This window comes from Pararge aegeria, chromosome 17, assembly GCF_905163445.1.
Source record: "Pararge aegeria chromosome 17, ilParAegt1.1, whole genome shotgun sequence".
In the NCBI taxonomy this organism is placed as follows: Eukaryota; Metazoa; Arthropoda; class Insecta; order Lepidoptera; family Nymphalidae; genus Pararge; species Pararge aegeria.
Window position 1 is genome coordinate 16051836 of NC_053196.1, and position 21635 is coordinate 16073470.

General features: G+C 36.5%; 1 protein-coding gene across 2 annotated transcripts in view; it reads right to left on the reverse strand.

Annotated features, from left to right (window-relative positions):
- The window catches only part of LOC120631016, a 50630-nt gene that overhangs the window by 8271 nt on the left and 20724 nt on the right, over nucleotides 1–21635 (reverse strand). For both annotated transcript variants that reach the window (XM_039900406.1, XM_039900405.1), the window contains 2 exons: nucleotides 5704–5883; nucleotides 502–662 (listed from right to left, as the gene is read on the reverse strand). In XM_039900406.1, coding sequence (XP_039756340.1) covers nucleotides 502–662; nucleotides 5704–5883 — 341 coding nt within the window. The remainder of the gene's footprint in view (nucleotides 1–501; nucleotides 663–5703; nucleotides 5884–21635) is intronic.

The window sequence follows — 21635 nt, forward strand, 5'->3', positions numbered from 1 at the left end:
ATAAAGCTATGTCTTCCGCCTACGAGACCCTTGCGGTCTTGCGTGTCAAAAATCTTCTTGATGTCCCTTCATATAATACTATTTTCTTCCAGAAATCTTTCTCCGTCCACGCTACACACCTTTGGAACTTACTACCAGAACATATTAGGCACTGCCGATCGACTGTTTACTTATTATAGATAAACATTTATATTTTACTAATATTTATTATATTATTTTTATGTATTTTGTATATAATATAGTATCTTCAAAATTCATTGCATTAGTATGTAGGTTTTTGTTATTATTTAGATATATTGAATATCCTTAGTAGTTATTTTGTAGTATATTGTACCTTTATTTGACCTATACCCCAATTAAATTATCTTACTTACATCCTGGGATAACTGGAAGAGATCTCTTATAAAGATAAGCTTTCATTTGTATACTTTATGTATCTTAAGTTCACAATCACAATTTATGGTACATAAATAATAAATATAAAATTGTTAGAAAACTCACTATAGTAAAATGCACAAAGTCTACCCTCAGCTGCATAATGCCCGCGTGACTTTTCTCGATCTGGATGGAGCAGTTCATCTCACCAGTCCACAGTTCCGGAAAGTGCGGCGACATGAAGTACGTCAGGTTGTTTTGCACTGTGCCCCCACAGGTCACCTCGACTGGAAAAAGAAAAATAACAATAATAATAATTGATTGTCCACCAATCCGTACTGGGCTAGCGTGGTGGACTAAGGCCTTAGACCTTTTTCACTGTGGGAGGAGACCCGTGCTCTGTAGTGGGCCGGTAATGGGTCGATGTGTAATCTCTTATTGATTTAGACTATCGACAATCTTCAACAGTATCGTTCTGTATTTTAAAATACGAAGATGTAAAAATATACATTACCACTATATTCACTTCCTTGTTATTTTTTTAGTTCCTTCATGCTTGCGCCTAGCGAATAAATAATTGTCCCTCCCCAAGAAACGAAGGAATTGATTTTTTCTGTCATATTAAATCTTTTTTTGTTTTAGTTCTGAAACTGCAACGTTTAATTAATAATTACCCATATAACTTCCCGCTATGAAAATTCAAAATTTTCATAAGTTTGGAAGTTATTGGTTTCACCCCGTTTTTCGAAAATCGAGTTTTCATCAGATGTCGACGTTTTGAGGTAATTTACATTAAATACATTATTTACTATTTCTTGCCTCTGCCAAGTATGACACTTCTGTGGAACCCAAAGAATTGGATATAATTTTTTGAAAAAGAGTGTGTGTACTGTACACAGAGGAAAGAAAAGCTGGCAGCGAAACACTCGAAATTTTGCGAATTCCAAGTCCGCCATACCCTATCGGAAGTGAGGCCTGGGTCCATGCCTGATTACTTATGGGACAATTTAAAATATTAACAAGAATATTTTTTATAAAAGTATCAAATTTTTCCATTAAAAATGAAATTTCCAAAGAGCTCACCTCTTAGAAAATACGTAAAATTTGGAACAAATAAACAAAAGCGAATAATGGTTATAGAGCCATATGTGGATTATTAAATAATTAATTTACGTACATTATTTACTTTATGTATATAAATAATTAATGTACGTAAATTATGTACGTAAGTTAATAGGTAAATAATGTATTTAAGGAAATAATATACTTAAGTTAATGATATACATAAGTAAATAAATAAGTATAAAATGTAAGTAAGTTTTAAAAGTAAATAAATTATCTTAAGTTAATAATTTACGTAAGTAAATAATGTACTTAAGTAAATAATGTACGTAATTAAATAATGTACTTAAGGAAATAATGTAAATAAGAATATAACGTATTAAAGTAAATAATGTATTTAAGTCAATAATATACATAAGTAAATCATGTACGTAGGTAAATCATGTAAATAAGTTAAGAATGTAAATAAGTAAATAATGTATTTATGTATTTAATTACAATAAATAAGTATGTAATGTAAATAATGTACGTAAGTAAATAATGTACTTAAGTAAATAATTTACGTAAGTAAATAATAATAACCCTTGACTCAGAAAGCAGGGCCCACTGCGCCAAACTTAGAAAAACTACTTCTGCTTCTATCAGGCGTGATTGTAATAAATGAACTTTGAATTTAAATGGTTGGCAACTCGTCGGAGAGGCTTCTGTATCGGGTTGCAGGTCAGCTCACTTGCGCCGATTACTGGATTCCTGGTAAAGTCACCCGCTCTAACCGGTAGCCACTCGTAGTAATTGAAGTAAAGTGAATTAAACTCGGATTTCACTCCACTACGGCCGGGTCGTGTTAACGCATTACTTTTGATGGCGAGTGCCGTTAGTGTAAAGCTGTGTGTGATGTACTTGACGAGAACTATTAATGGCCCAACCAGATATTGCAGGGTCAGGTACCGTTCGCTTTAAATAAATAAATTAATATACTACAACCAAACACACAACGCCATCTAGCCCCAAAGTAAGCGTAGCTTGTGTTATGGGTACTAAGATCACTGATGAATATTTTTATGAATAATATACGTAAATACCTTAAAATATAAAGATAAACAGCCAGACACTGAAAACACAATCATTTTCCCAGTGTTTGCTTTAGTGATGACCAAATGAATTTCATTAGCGGAAACATGTGCAGCGGTGATAGCCCAGAGGGTAGGAGCTCGGCTTTACTTTCGGGGGGCCAAGTTCGAATCTCCAGCATGCACCTCTAAGTTACGTGCGTTTTTAAGTAAGTAATTCAAATATCACTTGCTTCAGAAATGAAGGAAAACATCATGAGGAAACCTGCATGTTCTCCATAATGTTTTCTAAAGTGTGAGTCCAACAATCTGCACTCGGCCAGCGTGGTGGGCTAAGGCCTTCGGTAATAGATTGATATGATGATGAAACAGGTGTAGTGGCGAGCTTTGGAAAGTTCTGCCAGGAGCATTTAACTTATTCAGTGGATTAATGTTAAGCCACATTGCGAACAAGATGTGGATCATAATGCACAAGTATATTTCATAAAGATTAACCAGTAAAATATTAAATCAAAAAGCATATTTATTTTTCCACACAAATGAATTCAAAACATTCTGAGTGTTTACTTATGACAACCCTATTGAAGATAAAAGGCCGACACGCGCATAGTACCTACCTACTAAAAATAAACTAACAGGATTCACATGATTTTCATGTGATTGTAATGCTGTATCTTATATATTATCTTATATATCTCTTTCAGTAAAAACTACGGCAGTGGCTTACGCGTAAACTATTAGGTTTCGGTTTCACGTTTTTATTTCCACTTTGGGTACAGTATATATATATATATATATATACATGTGTGTAATTTATAACGGTATATATGTGTAAATATATTTATAAATATATATTTATATGCACCACCTACCTCTCGTCTTGAGCTGTGCTTTACGCCATCGATTACCTGGAAGAAATCGCTATGTAGCGATCTAGCGAAGGCCGCCAAATTGTATGCCTTCATCGTGTAAACTAGTTATTTATAAGTTTTAATGTGTTTTTATGTGGTGTGCAATAAAAGCGTATTTTCATTCATTCATTTATTAACACTGTGGAAGAACGTGGGCAACAGGGTCCAAAGCCGTGGTCTAAAACCAGGCCTGCAGTGAACTAAGCCGGAAATGCATTTGTTTTGCTAACATATAACATGACGTGGTGAATATTTTAACATCGTTTTGGAAAATAAACAGGTTAATAGTCACCTCAAAACAATCATGCTCTGAGATTTATTAGGCATTCAAAGCACCAAGCTGGTATGGTAAGAACTGGCCACCGCAACCTGACACAGTTAAATTGTTTATAGACTGTACATTTTGGCAATTTGGTTGCTATTCGTTTTGCTTTTTAAACGAGAAAGTCAAGGTGACTCCATTACTCACTATGTCATAGTTTTATAGCTGATATACCTCGTCGTTCCATGCAATTGAGTATATGATAGCATAAATATCTATTCTAGGATATATACATTTATACCGTTATTTTTGAATATGTTGTATATAAGAATTTGTCACGCGAAACGCTAAAACATTTTCTTTCCATCATTGGACCGGATTCAGAACAAAAGAGGCGGGAAATTGGATTCGCTATTTGCTAAGGACTATGTTTGCTTCTATCGCTACTGTGTATACTAGCGATTCAGGGGCTTGCGTAATATGTAATGATATGAGAATGTTGTGGGTACACCTACTGTTTATTTTAGGAACTAAACGACTAACGCCCGTTTTCACAACCTAGGAATCGCCTTAATCTGATGTCTAGTGATTTAGGTGATTCCTAGATAAAGAAAACGTTTCACGAACTCTTATGTTATGACTAAGGACGTTAGGCGCTATCTAAAGTTACGAGACCGATTCGTCGGATCGTTAAGTTTAGGGGACTCGTAAACTGACACTTGACAGATGAAAAAATATCACCCATGCGAAAAAATATGATTATAGAAACACAAATACCACACCTTGTGGCCAATAAATAAATTTTTCTTTCTTTTTTTTTTATTCCTCAAAGTATTTGTATGCAAGTAGTACCCCGAGCGTCTAGTAGAGCCAAGAGTGGGGCATGCCGAAGTGGTTTTTAGTTCGGGTACACCTCCGTTTAGGGGGGCTATACATAACCTCCGCCCGGCCCAAGGGACGGAAGCAGCTTTAAAGCTTTTCCACCACGCCAAAAAAAAGGTGAAAAATATAAATAAACTACGACAATACACAAGCCTCAAAGTAAGCGTAGCTTGTGTTATGGGTATTAAGATGACTGATGAATATTTTTAGGAAGAATATACATTATACATAAATACTTATAATATACAGCCTTTTGCTTTTAATTTTTTGTTTAACTATATTTGTAATTTCTCCTTTATTACGCAATAAAGATGTTTAAATAAAAATAAATAAAATACAGATAATAAAAACACATGTTCAACAACAAACAGTTGTGGGAATCGAACCCACGGCCTTGCACTCAGAAAGCAGGATTCCGCCCACCGCGCCAGTCGGCCGTGAAATAATGGCTAGAATATGTCAGTTTAAGCTTTCCCCTCTTTTTTATTTCATGGAGTTCTATTCCCAGCAGTGGGGTAGTGATAAATTTAAAGAAGTTAAAATAATGACGGTGCATAGTCAGTACATATATGAAAATTTAATTTATGTCCATAAAAATATATCAAAATTTAAAAAGAAAATGCACTGTAACAATATAAATATTAGAAGCAAAAATAAACTCGTTGTGCAGTTTACTAGGCTACACAAAATTGCAAATTCATTCAAGGGCAATTGTATATTATTTTATAACAAATTACCTAATGAAATCTTTGAGTTGTCTCTCAATAAGTTCAAAGTTTATATAAAACGTAAGCTTACAGAAAAATCCTATTATAACATTAAGGATTATTTAAACGATAAAAAAGCTTGGGTGTGAATTGCTCTAGCTTCATAGCTTAATTTAAATTTACTGGAAGATGGTGATAACAAAAAAATAAATTTACCCGGCTAAGTTTGTTGTGGGCTCTTCTTAGACCAGGGCGCGTTTGGAACCCTCGTAGCTTTAGATTTAAGTTGGCGAACGAAGTTATCACTATCCCGTTACAATTATGTAAACAATTATGTATGAACGCTTCATAAGTGCCTGTGATAGGCCTACATGAATAAGGAAATTTTGAATTTGAATTTGAATTTGAATTTGGGATTGATAATAATGACTTACAAACACAGCATACTCCGAGGCCGTGGGCGCAGTCGCCAGACGCCTTGCCGTCTCTCTGGCGGCAGTCGTAAGGGTTGAGGCAGATTCCAGCTCGCGCGATCGTGAACCCGGAGGGCTGGCACTCCCGCTCTCCTCCCACCGGGAAGAAGTTGAGCACCTTTCCCAGGGAGAAGATGCCTCCTGGAACAATAAGAAATAAACTTAAAATGCATCGTTGGCAAACGCTGTAACGGTCTCCACGTTACCTATACGGATCTCCTATACGGTTGAGCGCTTCGCCAGAGCAGATCTTAAGCCGCATCATAACATAACATCAGGCATGATAGTTGTCAAGCGCAATGTAGTATAAAAAAAAACAATAGGTAACGGAAAACGGGCAGCAGCGTTCTATGTGCTACTACTACCAACTATGTGTGCTACTTCTATTGCAATCTCCAACACGTTTGCCCAGCGTGCTGTTATGGGCAAAACCTCCCGATGGGAGAACTCTTATGCCCACAGTGGAATGCTATAGACATAGAATTAAAAACATACAGGTTCATCATTCAGTCATACATGAAGTGCACTGTGTCCAAAAACAAACGTCTGATTACAATACCGCAGAATGTTGATAGCTCACATCCTTTTTCTTATTTAGTACATTACTTAACATAAAAAACTAATTTCTACCTTTTAGTTTAATTTATTTATAAAAGCTAGTTTATTTATATTATTTTTATTCGAGCAAAAGTAATCGGTAACCCATTCACTATCAAAGAGATAATTAGAGATCAAAGAGAGAAGTTAAATAGATAATGGTTGGAAATTAAAATGAACATAATACCTGCCTTAGTGACTGTAGCTGAAAATTATATAAATTAACAAAAATCTTATTTTACAAATTAAAAATGGAATAATCTTATCAAATTAGCATATTTTTATCGGTCCTCGACATATCTTCAAAGTTTGAACGAAATCAGACCGTTTGAGGAGGGTCAAAATCAAGTCTAAAGGAGTCAGTTACAAACATACCGACAAAGCTAATAAAAATCTTTTTCATTATATTGAAAATAGGAATAATCTTCTCAAATTAGTGTATTGTCATCGGTCCTCGATATGTCTACAAAGTTTGAACGAAATCTGACCGTTTAAAGTGGGTTAAAATAGCTTCCAAAGAAGTCGGTTACAAACATACAAGTGAAGCTAACATATAGCGTGTAAAAACATAACATTAACCTAATGTTAAGGTAAATAATAATAACTGTCAACTGCTAAATGGAATGATGTTTCTAAGCGCATGTTCGAGAGAAACTTCTAAAGTGGAGTGGTTTTTAATGCTTCAATATTAGACGTGTACACGGTTTCTGTGTTTTCCTAATTCTATGGTTACAGGCTATCGATCGATTGACTGAGGTTAGTTTGTTACCATTTTAGAATAAGGAGAGATTGAATTCAAGGACTAACATGTAGCGGAATAAAAAAAATTAAGAAATAGTCACCCGAAATTTATCTGCTCTCGTTCCAAAGTCGTTCAAGTTCTGGAACGGAGCTTAACACAAGTGGATAACAATTTATGCGCAATCGTTGAAGCTATAAAAGTGTCTTCCTCACCGTGCCAAACGATCAGCAACTTTAGATAATCCAAGCAATTTGCTTGTTTGCAAACGTCGTCGTATGCAATTTAGCATTAAACAATATTTCAACAATGTCACATCATTCAGTTTACGCTACCCTTTTAAATATCTGCGAGTGACGATCCCCCTGGTGCAGTGGTTTAAGTCCCAGTCAATTAGTTCCATCGGCAGGGGCCATTTAGAAATTTATAGTTTCTGAATTTCATCTGATCTGGTCTGGGGAACTTACGACCAGACGTGCAGCCAAGCTAAAGAAACCGATTACCGAAAACCGATGGGTTAAGTATAACTGCCGTTACACCCTAACAGGTTAGCCCATCACGTATCTTAGAATGCATCATCATTTACCACAGGCGAGCAGTCAAAGGCTAACTAGTAATAGAAAAAAAAGTTTCACAAACTCACACAAAATCACGAAGTCCGAAAGTTAAACTTACAAGAAATCGCAAAACTTCCCAACCAAGTTCACGGAAATGTGAAAGAATTGCGAAAGCCTTAAATATTTTGAGCGTAAATGAAAACACGGTAAAACTCTGTATTTACGGCGAATACACGTGTGGCACGTTTTCATAAAGAAGTCGAGTAAAAAATCGTAAACTAAGTTGTAACGAACAACATTGTAGCTTACGGACTTATCGGCTGTAATAACTGGAAAATGTTTGTGTGATGAACATGAATGTTTTTCAGTGTCTGCTTGTTTATCTGTATATTATATATCGTTCTCATCATCATATCAACCCATTACCGGCCCTCTACAGGGCACGGGTCTTCTCTTAGGAGGAGTTTTGCGTAGTCTACTACGCTGGCTAAGTTCGGATGCGTAGACTTCACACGCCCTTAAAACGCACATAACTCCGAAAATTCAGTGGTGAGTGGTCGAAGTCTTACCCACTGGGCTATCACAGCTTTAAAAATTACTCTAATCTAAGACTCCGGACGAGTACACAGTTTTTTTTTTTCACAGATCCAGCAGGGACAAGTTTCTGGCTCTTTCCGGACACCGAACCCAGTACCGCAGTAGAACTAGCTAACCACTTAGGAGGACCTAAAAGGTAGTTAGTTAAGGCAAGAGATTAAGAAGTTAAAAATCTACAATGGTGTCCACCGGGAATAAAATATGGGAACTCCCACAAAGCCAAAAAATTAAAAAGAAATAAACGACACCAGGGGAATGCTATTTACAGAGAATTTGTTTAGTTAGTTTAAAAAATTTAGAAATTTCCGCTAAAGCTGCGTTAAATATTTTTCTTGGAAAAAGAACAACGTAAAAGTTTCTTGTTTATGGCCGCGCCTTGTTTGCTAGTTGGGACACATTTTTGCGGCGAGTAGAGAAAAGAGAGTTGGGAAAGAAGTTAACTTAGTAAGGAACAACGTTACAGCCTTGGTGCCACAGAGTAATGTTTGAACAGAGAGCAATATTTTTCTGTTGGGAGGCTACGGCCACGGCTAGTTACCACCCTACTGTTAAAGACAGGCTGCTAAGCGCTATTTATTTATTTATTTATTAGTGTTTAAAAAATATAACTGCTATACCCCTGACTGGTTAATCCGTAACCAACAGGTGAGATTGAAGTCAAAGGCTAACTTGTAGTGGAATAAAATTTAACAGATTTTTTTATATATTCGAAGCGGTGATAGCCCAGTGAATAGGAATTCCACTTCACTTTCGGGTGGGGGGGGGGCGTTGGGGGGCAAGTTCGAATCCCAGCACGCATCTCTGACATTTTTAAAGTAATTCGAGTTTTAAGTAATTCAAATATCATTTGCTTCGGAAGAAAAACGTGAGTAGACCTGAGAGTTTTCTTTAATGGACTCATAGGCGTGCGGAGTCCACCAATCCACACTGGGCAAACATGGTGGACTACGTAACAATCAACCAATGGCGCGAACTTTTGCACACCATCGAGATCTGAAAAATTGCATATCTGGGGCACGTGCTAAGGCAGGCTCCTTCAACTTATTCTGATGGGAAAAGTTGCAGAAAGAAGAGGCGTTGGTCGCAGAAAAGTAATCCTGGCTTCGTAATATCAGAGAGTGGACTGGAATCGCGGAATTACTTTGCCTAGCGAAAAATAGACAAGAATTTGCGAAACTGACTGCCAACCTTCGCTAGTCGGAGAGGCACCGCAAAAAGAAGATTATGAATTATGGGTGATGCCCAGAGATGTAGCGTCCCAGTACGATGTCGCGTAAAAACCGATTATGGGAACGTTACTAACATACCCGTAACGTTAGCCCGCTACTGTCTTAGATATCATTACTTACAACCAGACTTTTATCGGAATTAAAAAAATTGAAAATTAAAGCGCACACGCTGCACCCGCTTCGGGCACTGTCTGGAGCATTATGGATATAAATTGAAAAGAAAAAACACGAGCTTAAACATATGGATGCTAATATAAATTCCGCTTAGCTCCGCTGTATAAAATTCTCTGACTTTTTATTCTCTTTATAGGATATTAATATGCTAGAAAGTGCACGTTAATGCGTAAAGTTTCTTGCACACTGCACCCCCTTTTTATTTATTTATTTGGTATCTATGACCCATCACTACGATCTACCATAAATAGAATAATTTAAAACTAAACTAAATCAAAAAAAAAAAACTTACATTAAATATTAATATGCAATATAAAAAAAAGTTACAAATTAAAATTTCTGCGTCCAGGCAGCCCTACGTGGAGTTTAATATACAATTTGTAAATTGGAGAGTCGTATTGACTTATAAGACCTTTCAGAATGGCGTTTCTGCTTACCCACGTTCTTTTCATCAAGGATGCTTCGTTTTCTTCTGATGGCAAAAAAGTCAGTATGAGCCATCGCGAACATTTCTGATGCACTACAATAACGGTGTAAGCCCTACAGCATTCTGAAACCATCATTTCACTGAACTCGTATGGCGTTTAGCGATGCCTGTGTATAGCTGTTTTATTTTTGTAGTAATAATTTACCCGCCAAAAAAACTATCGCCTATAACAGAGCAACGCTTCGCAGGGTATGCACACGTCCTATAACGTGCCACCTGTGCTCATCATCCTGAGGCGTAGGTACCTGCAATGACCACGCCGTTCAGTTCGGAACACAGCAATGTTACTGGGCGGCAGAAAAGCATGCAAAGCATGGTGGTAGTACTAACACCTATGAGCTTTACCTACCACAAAAATATATAGATGCAGATATAGAGAGAGAGCGCAGGGCATTGTCTGTGAGCCAATACGACCGCGCGCAGGTTTGCTCGTTGTACAGTTCCTGTTAAAGTCACTCTTTTCAGAGTATACTGTACATCCTTTTACACGAGCAACCTGTGGATTAATGACACGCATAAACAGTACAGTGCCCTCCGCGTACAGTACAATAATGCGTTCAGGATGCTGATGGGGTTGCCTCGGTCTTGCAGCGCATCAGGGATGTTTGCCGAAGCGCATATAGATTGTTTCTACACGATCATGCGCAAACGGTGTACATCCTTGGTGCGCAGGGTTTGGGTTAGTTCCAGCGGCCTTCTGAGGGTACTTGCTGGCTGGACTGATTGTCAGTACCTGTGCCATTGCTGCATTGTACACGTGCTTTCCGATCGGGCATGCCAGAAGGGTTTTATATAAACTATTTCCTTAGGCTAAGTTTACTAACAGTAAACTTTGTATTTTACTAACCATTGATGATCCAAGTCGGTAGAAATAAATGAATTATATTTATTTATTTATTAAAAAGCTCTTCTACTAGTACTAATAACCGGATTTTATTAATATTTTTTTTACATCGTCATAATTATAAAACGACCTCCATGGCGCAGTGGTGAATGTTATTGTCTTAAATAAATATAAATAAATAAATATACTACGACAATGCCCCAAAGTAAGCGTAGCTTGTGGTACTAATTTTGAAAATTTTTACAAAATATACAGATAAACACCCAGACACAAAAAAAAATGTTCATCACACAAACATTTTGCCAGTTGTGGGAATCGACTCAGAAGCAGGGTCGCTGCCCACTGCACCACTCGGCAGTCCAAATATGAGAGATCCTGGCCTTTTTTGAGGCTGGGATCCAGATTCCCGGCAAGCACACTTTGAACGATTTATATTTGCTGAATTTTCTCTTACACTTGATGTAAGAGAAAATGTTCTCAAGGACTTTACACTCCTTGAGAACATCTCCCTGTGAAGCGGGTTTGTTCACGATGTTTTCCTTCACCGTTAAAGCTAGATATATTTTAATTGTTTTTTTATTAATAAAAACGCACATAATTCAGAGAAGTTGGAGGTGGACGCGGGAGATCAATCACAAGTACTTTTTGGCAATGTGTAGTCTATGTTATAAGAATGTAATAATGTCAATATATGTAATAATTTACTTCCATGTAATGACTGTTTTTGCCAAAAATAAAAAAAACAAGTCAGTTTAATAAGAATATATTTTATTACCTACTTAAAATAGCAGGTTACCTAAGATCTCAAGTAGTAACACTCAACATGTACCCATTTATAGACATTTAATTATTAATCGCGAGAAGTAGGTAACCGTAAAATCTTGACCTACGCAGTTAATTCGCTGACAAGCGATATTTATTTATCATTGATTATCTTTAATGAATAGAATTAGACAAAATAATTATAAATTCTTTACACTTAATCATTTTAATAAATCGCAAATATATTTCATCTTTTCGCAAAAAAACATACACTCTATACTTATATTTATGAGCATCTCGCTCATAAATAATATTTTTCTTGTGCCTTTTGAGTGGAAGAAAATATAACTTTTCTAAATCTACTTATAAAAGTTAAACTGAATCAAGTTTTTTTCAGACGATAATACATATACACTTGTTTTGTCCCAAAATCCTTGTCGTTGTATGATTTATTTGTAATATTAAGTCAAAAAAAATTATTATTTTTAGGGGAGTTTTGTTACAAACACTGTGACACGAGAATTGTACTTAATAAGAAAAATAAATAAATATACTGCGACAAAACGCTAATCGCCATCTAGTCCCCAAAGTAAGCGTAGCTTGTTTTATGGGTACTAAGATAACTATTTTTTTTATGAATATACATATAAACATCCAGACACTGAAAAATGTTCATGTTCATCACGAAAACATTTTCTAGTTGTGGGAATCGATCCCACGGCCTTGACGCAGGGTCGCTGCCCACTGCGCCGATTGGCCGTCGAAAAGAGACAATAATCATCGTTATCATCAACAGACTATGACAGGTCCAAGTCCAAGACTTCTCCCAGGGAGGCTTTGCCCATAATCACCAAGCTGGGCAGACGTGTTGGTGATCGCAGTAGATGGTAGTAGTACCACGGAGGACGCTGCAGCCCGTTCTCCGTTATAAACCCTTAGTCACCTCATACGACACCCGCGGGAAGAGGAGGAGTGGTGACAGCTATATACAGATCTGCCGTCACCACACAGCATAGACCATACTTATTTATACAGCATCATGCAAACCATCAGTCAAAATAATACCAGCAGGAAGTATAAACGCAGCTTTAGCTTGTATATACAACGTATAGCGAAATTACGAAATAATGTTGAAGGATGAATCTATATCCCTATCCCTACTAATATTATAAATGTTAATGTGTTTGTTTGTTACGCTTTCACGCAAAAACTACTAAACCGATCCTCATGAAACTTTCACACATATTCTTGGAAGTGTTAGAAGTAATCCTTCCGGTTCCTTTGGGAGAGGGGATGATTGTTTGACGATTTTACACCAGAACTCTGTCAAATTATAACCCATTGAAATAATTATTTTTGTACTATAGAGGTTATAATATGTGTTTAATTTTGCCCAAACTGTGGTTGGAGATAGAGGACCGAAATCTTCAGTGGACAGCAGCAAACCCCTCATTTAAGGTTCAACGATACTGAATACTTTAATTTTTTTTCAAATCTACAACTAAATTTAATGCCACATTAAAAAACAAAATCAAACGCAGACGAAGTCGCGGGCAACAGCTAGTATATATATAAAAAAGAGAAAGTATGTGGATATGTTCCGCATAGGCTCCGAAACGGCTGGACCGATTTCAATGAAACTTTCAGGGAATCTCTGGATTGACCTGGCGAGTAATCCTGTAAAGTTTGGTGGCGATCGGAGCACTCCTATTTTTGAACTGTCAAATACAGCTTTTATTTACTATGATGATATTTTATTGTTCGGTGTACATGGGTGTAGATAATGATCATCATCCGCACGAGAAGAGAACAGAAGAGAATGAATACGGAAATCAATAAATGATTTAATATATTATGAGACTTAAATTAAAAATTTAATGATGTAAGTTTATTGTTTAAATAAAATAAAGCAAAATCTAGCCCGGCGAAGCGGGCTGGGTACGCAAGTACTTAAAAATAATAAATATTTCACAAAGAATCACCCTGTAAAAATATTAAATAAAAAGAAGCATATTTATTTTTTCATATAAACAAATTCAGAAAATTCTAAGTGTTTACTTATGACAACCCTATTGAAGATAAAAGACCGACACGCGCATAGTACCTACGCTACGTGACGCGTGCCTAATAAAGTGACAGGAGTCACATTTAATTTTGCATGTCATGGCGTATTTCTTCCAGTAAAAACCATGGCAGTGGTTTATTGAAAACTATAAGTTTTCGGTTTTTACTGATAAGTCACGGAGACATTATTACATGTTCCTCTAAAGCCTGTAAAGTATTTCGGTTTTCATTTACACGTTGAATATCTTTGGAAATTCACGCTATTAATTGAGACCCAATTTATCTTTATTGAGACTAGCAGGATCGGATCGAACTACGCTTAAGAGTTAATTATTGGGAGCTCAAGTGGTTAGTTTTTTTGCTTAGACTCGTACGGTATCTATGCGAGTCTCTCTCAGAAGTGCGGTAGGAACTCTAAGCTGTCACCAGCAGATTTTAATAGGATATAAATGCGGCTCTATTTTTAATGCGAAGCTTTTCTTTTATTATGAAGCTAGGCCATGGATATTGAACGTTTCTAAAGCCACGTACCGATTATAAGATGAAGTGAAAGAATTATACAAGAAAAAAAGAAACATAAAAATAGAAGCAGAATACAAAAGGTGGCTTTATCGCTTAGTAGCGATCTCTGCCAGGCAACCTTAGTTTTAGGAAAAAAATAAAGCATCGCACGCACAAACAAAACGCGACACGGCACCGGAAAACTAAATCGCTTAGCGGCACTTCTTTGTTGGTTGGTAACTAGCCACGGCCAAAGCCTCCCACCAGAGCAGACAAGAGAAAATTCAGAAATTATAAATTCCCAAATTGTCCCTGCCGGGAATCGAATCCGGGACCTCCTACTTAAATTTACAGCGCTCACCGTTGCGCTAGAGAGGACGTCAAAAATAGCATGTACTTATAGGCCTCAGCCACCCACGCTCTGTTTAAAGTTCCGAGACATCCTCGTGTGCTCAAAACACAACAGACTGACACTGACACACTTTATAATAAATAACGACTTTTTATTTACGACAGGGGTCGCTTAAAGCAGTATTACTTTCTATTGACAGCTTATAAGAGACACTTTGGTGTTCTAAATAAAAGTATTATAATAATTCTGAAATACATACAATAATTTGGCTCTAATAAAAATAATAGTTTAAGAAAAACTAAAAAAAAACAGTTTGGTTTTTTTACACCAAGCGTGTGTTTTTGAACTATTAATTTATTTTTAATATTCCACTACGTGTTAGTCCTTAACTGCGAAAAAACCCGAATGGTAATTGGTGAAATAGTCCGAGTTGGTAGCTGGCTAACCTGTGAGGGCTAACCTATGGCAGCTATTTACCGTATATCCGAACCGTAGCTTATGTTATAATTTCAACTAACTCTATGCCAAAAATCAAATTGATTTATTTGTTATTTATTTATGTATATTATTATTGAAATATTCATCAAGTCATCTTATTCTTATCCATAACACAAGCTACGCTTACTATGGTGATAGATTGCAATGTGTGTATTGTAGTAGCGACAATACACACATTGCCATCATATATTTTAATTATTATCTATACTTATAATAAAACTAACTAGAAGATTTCTGTACATTTAATATATTTTGATAATGTTGACCTGGGGATGCTTTATAATCGACACTGAGTCCAAAACAGATTTTTATTTAATTTTTGTCTGTCTGTCCGCGCATTGCGTGAAAACTACCAAATGGATTTAAATAAAATTTGATATAGCGGTAGCTGATATACCGGGTCAACATATAGGATAATCTTTATCCCGATAAACAATAAGTTTCTTCCGGGAAATGGGATTAAATTTCTAATAATATTTACTTCATGGCCCCTTTAGATTTCGACCGATTTTAATAATTCTTTATTTAGTGTGTACTATCAAGTATGTACTATCTAATTTAAATGAAGTTCTGATAAATATTGTCGGAGATAGAGAACATAACTCTTCACAGATAACAGCGAGTCGCGGGGCATATGGGAAAACGATCGAATGCATGAGTATCATCCTACTAATATTATAAATGCGAAAGTTTGTGAGGATGGATGTATGGATGATGGACAGATGAAGGGAAAACAATGTTTTTGATGAAAATTAAAATGGTCCCGCAGTAATTGTAAGTTCATCAGTTTACTATCAATATACTCGTATCTTCCTAAGTTCACTCTATATAGCTTCTCTATCTTCTTTACATATCATAAAAAGATGTCATAACGACTTGGAGCTTTACTGACTCACGCCGCAAAAACCTGTAAAAACCAATTTGAAGCAGACGAAGTTGCGCGGGTCAGCTAGTTATTTATAATTATGGAGTGGTGGAGAATGGAGGATTAACTAAGGACAAACAAACAAACAAACACACTTTCGCGTTTATTACAGTAGTGAGGAAGTAAGGGATAAATAAGTGGGACATAACGCAATGTACTGACACACAAAATAATAAACAACTTATGTATCTAGGTTAGGACGAGCACAAAAAATACAAACAAAACCTTTGGCGGCGTCCATTTATCAAAAAACTTTATTTCCAGGAAAGTCACATCACTTTTGGTAATGCGTGAGCGAAACTGGTACCCGTGCACAATAAATTGTATTTTACGTACACAAAAAAATGGAGAAAATATTTTAAGTAAGGTGTGGTTTAGTGTCATTATTTGTAGCGCTTGTGTCGGACAGGTGACAGCGAAATCCCATATTTATTAGCACTAGCATTTAGGTACCAGCGAAAGGTTCGGTTGTTTTTTTTTTATCAACGAATGAATAAATCATATAAACCCATTACCGGTCCACTACAGGGCACGGGTCTCCTCCCACAATGAGAAGGGGTTAAGGCCGTAAGTTTGTCACACAATTAATGACAGGCCTAAGAAGGTGGCGTGCCGTGTAGTGCACGCCTCTCTAAGGATTCTGCAGCAATCACGCCATTTACGATGGGACCCGCCATGCATTGGGGGTCAAAACCTTGGCGAGAGTGCCGTGAATACGCAAGGTAACCCCGTGCTCTCACTTATAGGTCTATCGAGGGACACACAGAGTTTTTAGTGCGTGAAACTACCCCCTTTCCCCCAACGGAGTGTTAGGCATTTTCTCTGTACAAAAAAAAGGGGGTTACGGACGTAATCCACGCTGGCTCAGTGCGAATGGTGGACTCCACATAACGTTGAGAACATTATGTAGAACTCTCAGGCATGCAGAGATGCCACAGGATGTTTTCCTTCACCGTTGGAGCAAGTTAGAGGTGCGTGCTGAGATTCGAACTCGGCCCCCGAAAGTGAGTTTGAGCCTCTACCCACTGCGCTATTACCGCTTTTTAATGAAAAAATATTACAACAGAAAAAAAATATACAGCAGAACATAGAGTTAGTTTTATCATTGTTACCTCAAAAACTCTGTCATTAACTGTTTCAAGCGGTAGCTATGGGATATTAAAATCTATAATCTTGACATCTATATTTTTTAATAGAAAATCACATTTTGGCATGTGAAACTGATGAAGACCCCGGATTGCTATAATAAGTATTTCTCGGATTAAGATTCGATTACTTTAATATGGTTAGTGAGTAATTCAACTAGTTAGATTAGACGTTACAACGTAATATTTATATGCATGTCAAAATAAATATAAAATTTTTATTTACCCTAAGGGTAAAACAATAAAATAAAAACACTAATAACAATTATAAAATGGGTGTAATATAAATGCTTTAGCCCTAACAGAAGCGGTGATATTACAGTGTAGGAGGTCGACTTCACTTTCGGGGGACCGAGTTCGAATCCGAGCACGCCTGTAAATTTACTAAGTCACAGGTGCGTATTAAGTATCGTATTAAGTAATTAAATATCACTTGCTTAAACGGCGTCGGAAACATCGTGAGGAAACTTGCACGCCTTAGAGTTCTCGATAATGCTCTCAAAGGTGTGTGGAGTCCACCAAACCGTACTAAGCCAGCGTGGTGGAGTACAATTCTAACCCCTTCTCAATGACCCGTGCCCTGTAGTGGGTCGGTAATAGGTTATTATGATCCCTAACAGGTTAGCTCGCTACCATCTTAGACTGTATCATACCTTTCCACCAGGTGATATTTCAGTCATAATATATACTGGCATATATATAGGCTAACTTGTAGTGGAATTTAAAAAAACTGCCATGGTTGTATACTCCAGCCCTCGCCATTGGTCTCAGTATGTTGCTTTATACTTATTATCCGCTAGATCACGGGAGCTCGAACCGTTTCACTTTCACTTCACCGCTACTGTTGGATAAAATAAACCAAACTGAATTAAAACCGTTAGTAGGTACTTTCTTGATCGTGTTTGGTTAGATGATTGTACAATTTATAATGCCACTACGTTTTTCTTCACTGAGTTCTTAAAATAAACAGATTAAAATGATACTTTCGCGTTCTCAAAGCTTGTACGACCGAGATCTTGAGAGTGTACTTTGACTTAAGACCGTGACACGGACCCAATTCGATTGCAATTTGCACTTATTATTTTTGGCCAATTCTTTTTACCATGTTCCAAAGCATTTTCTTTTCGTTTTTTTACTTAAGAGCTAAGCTCTTGTCGGCGTTGCCCTCTCCAACCGTCTCTATCCATAGCCCTCTTTTTATTGAGCCCTACCCCAAGCTTTCGCTTTATTTGTCCCGCAATATCCAGTCTAGATTACCCCCTTCCCCTCTACTTTAACAAACTCCTTAAAAGGCGGCAACGCATCTCTGCCTCTGGTGCTACAGATGTTTATGGGCGGCGGTGATTACTTAAAATCAGGTCACCCACTTGCTCGTTTGCCCGCTATTTATATTTAAAAAAAAAACTTTCCTCACAATTATTGTATTTGTGTCATCATCGTCGTATTCATCATGATAATTTGTGTTCCCCTTCCCGATTTCTATAGATTATTGTACAATTCTTGTTACTTCTTCTTTTTCCAATTTTCTCATTCTCACTTATTCTCTCCATTCGGCGCCGTTTCAAAATTTGAATCAACTAAAAAACTCAGTATTTTCCTAATAGCTATGGAATATTTTTCAATTTAATAAATAACTAAGGAAAACGAGCTTAAAATTAAAGGTGAGTGCTGTGAATTTAAGTAGAAGGTCTCGGGTTCGTTATCTGAATTTTCTCTTATCTGGTGGGAGGCTTTGACCGTGGCTAGTTACCGCCCTACCTACAAAGACGTGCCGCTAAGGGGTTTGACTGCCATACTCCCTAACAGGTTAGCCCGCTACCATCTCAGACTGCATCATCACTTACAACCAAGTGCGATTGCAGTCAAGGGCTAACTTGTACTGGAATAAAAAAAATTTAGACATGACCATATAAGTCTACATTTTTTTATATGGCCATATTCGGTCGGGTTTATAAACGCATATACAATTCTTTTTTTGAGTTTATTCCGAAACGGTTCCACTAAAATTTCTTATAGATCAGATGAAGAGTATTGCAGACAGACAACGAAACTAATACTAAAATATAAAATACTTTAAAATACAAAATACTTTCACGTAAAATCATGATAGATATGACTTCCGATCACAAGACCGTGAAACAGAAAGTAAGAAGCTGTAGGTAATTGTTACAAAGCTATTTACATTTTACATATTACACTTACTTCTACTGGTTTTATCACAAGAGTTGACCAACTAAAGTATTTTTTTCATTCCCTACTTATTTTTATATTTTTAGTAATAAAAGACGAATTTAGTATTGTGAAAATTAAGCTTCATTTGCTATACTCCGCGAAAAGCGGAGAGAGAATCAAGGACTAACTTATAGAGAATTAAAAAAAATATCGAGTCCATCCCCACGTTCTCCAGCACTGGATGATCAGTCCGAGATAATCGTCACAATGAAAGTAGTGTTGCCCAAATGCAAGAACAAGACGAGACTTAGCCAGTCTTGGTCTTGGTCTTGCGCCAATACACCTGGTCTTGGTCTTGGTCTTGGTCTTGCGCTCCCAGTCTTGGTCTTGGTCTTGGTCTTGCAGCAAGAGTCTTGCAAGTCTTGCAATTACCTATTAGTCTATTACTATTTATTAAAGTTTACTTTAAATCTTAGAAAAACGTATTAGAATTGGAACATTGTGAGCTTGAATTAACATAGCCATAGTAAAGATCAAGCAGATTAATAAATAACTGAAGATTTGATAAGAAATTCGAAAAATCAACTGACCTATATGTCGTTTTCCATGGAAGTAACTGTGTCTTAATAAACATTTATGATTTATAAGCTTACATTTGCTAAAACATGTAAAAAAACAAATTAATTACAATAACTTGACTGTATTTTAAAGAACAATACTTATCTGTCTAGAAAGAGATTGAACCCTCAACTTATAAGAAATTTAATAAAAGAGTTTTACGATTTATCATTTATTTGAATAAAAAATAAAATACAACACAAATCAACAGCTTTATCATTAGGTTATGATACTTTATATCAATTCTTTTGACCAAGAATTAATACAAAGTAACCATCTGGCTGACTCATCACTTAACCTATTTCTATGTTTTCTAATTACTAATGATGCTTTAGAAAATAACCTCTCAGCAGTTACTGAAGTTGCAGGTATTGAGAGAAAATCACGGGCCATTTTCGATAAAATCGGATACTCTGTCTCATGCGTCCTCCACCAATCTAAAATCACCAATCTGAAACTTATTTATTCTTTGGAACACCTGTAGGTACTCTTAAAATTCGAAATTATTTTGCATGAATAGTGTCAAATGTTATGATTTCGGCGCGGCGGCAACGATTGTTTTAGATTTCAAAAGAAGCCGCCGGCGCGTGTATCATAACCATGTACTTCCGAAAAGCGGCAAATTTCTTTGAGAAGTAAGTACAAAACCTTTGATGCCGCATTATCAAAGTGCCGATGGTTAAAACATAACTATGCATGCACTCAGTTTGATTTTAATAGATATTTTTTTATTCGCTATGTTTATGGTATTAGTCGTAATGCGCATAGGTCCAGTTTTTCATATTCTTTGATATAATTTTTTGCGTCTCATAGAATTCCTAAGCGTACCTACCTACCTATACACCGAACTGTTACACCTAACTACTCCGTGAAATAGCGCTAAGTCCTAGCTGCAAGACGCAAGAGTCTTGCAGGCTATGTCTTGTTCTTGCTCAAGTCTTGCACGGTCAGTCTTGGTCTTGGTCTTGCTAAAAATACGCGGTCTTGTTCTTGGTCTTGGTCTTGCAAAAACGCAAGAACAAGACCAAGACTGCAAGACCAAGACTGAATTTGGGCAACACTAAATGAAAGTGATGTAAGCGCTCCAAATAGAGCTACATCTCATTCATAAAACGCACGCAACATTAAAATTCCTGCTTTAATATCAACAATCGCAATTTCAGAGAGAGTAAAACCAACACAATGCATTTATAACCTTTATTCACTTGATAATAAGGTACGTTATAGGTTGTAGGAAACGTTCGTTGTGTGCAAATTAATCACACGAAAGTGATGACTTGAATAATTACACGTGTAATAAATTATTAGCTGCCGTTTCCAATTATATTTGAAGTGTTTACCAATTCAGAATTCTTCAATGTGAAGTTTTATGAATTATTCATACTTAACGGTGCTTTAAATGCGCACGCAGATAGTCACGTGGGTGACAAATTCATCATAGAATATTACGTTTATTCGATATCCATGAGTGATTTTTAAGTACTTTCTGTACCCTAAAACAGATGGACGGAATTTTTCAGTTAGAAATTTTCAATACAAGCCTCTCATAAGAAAATTGATTGTATCTTCTCCCGTGCAACATTAATTATCACTTAAAAGCGATTATAACTGGGCGTTATGATAGCGTTATTA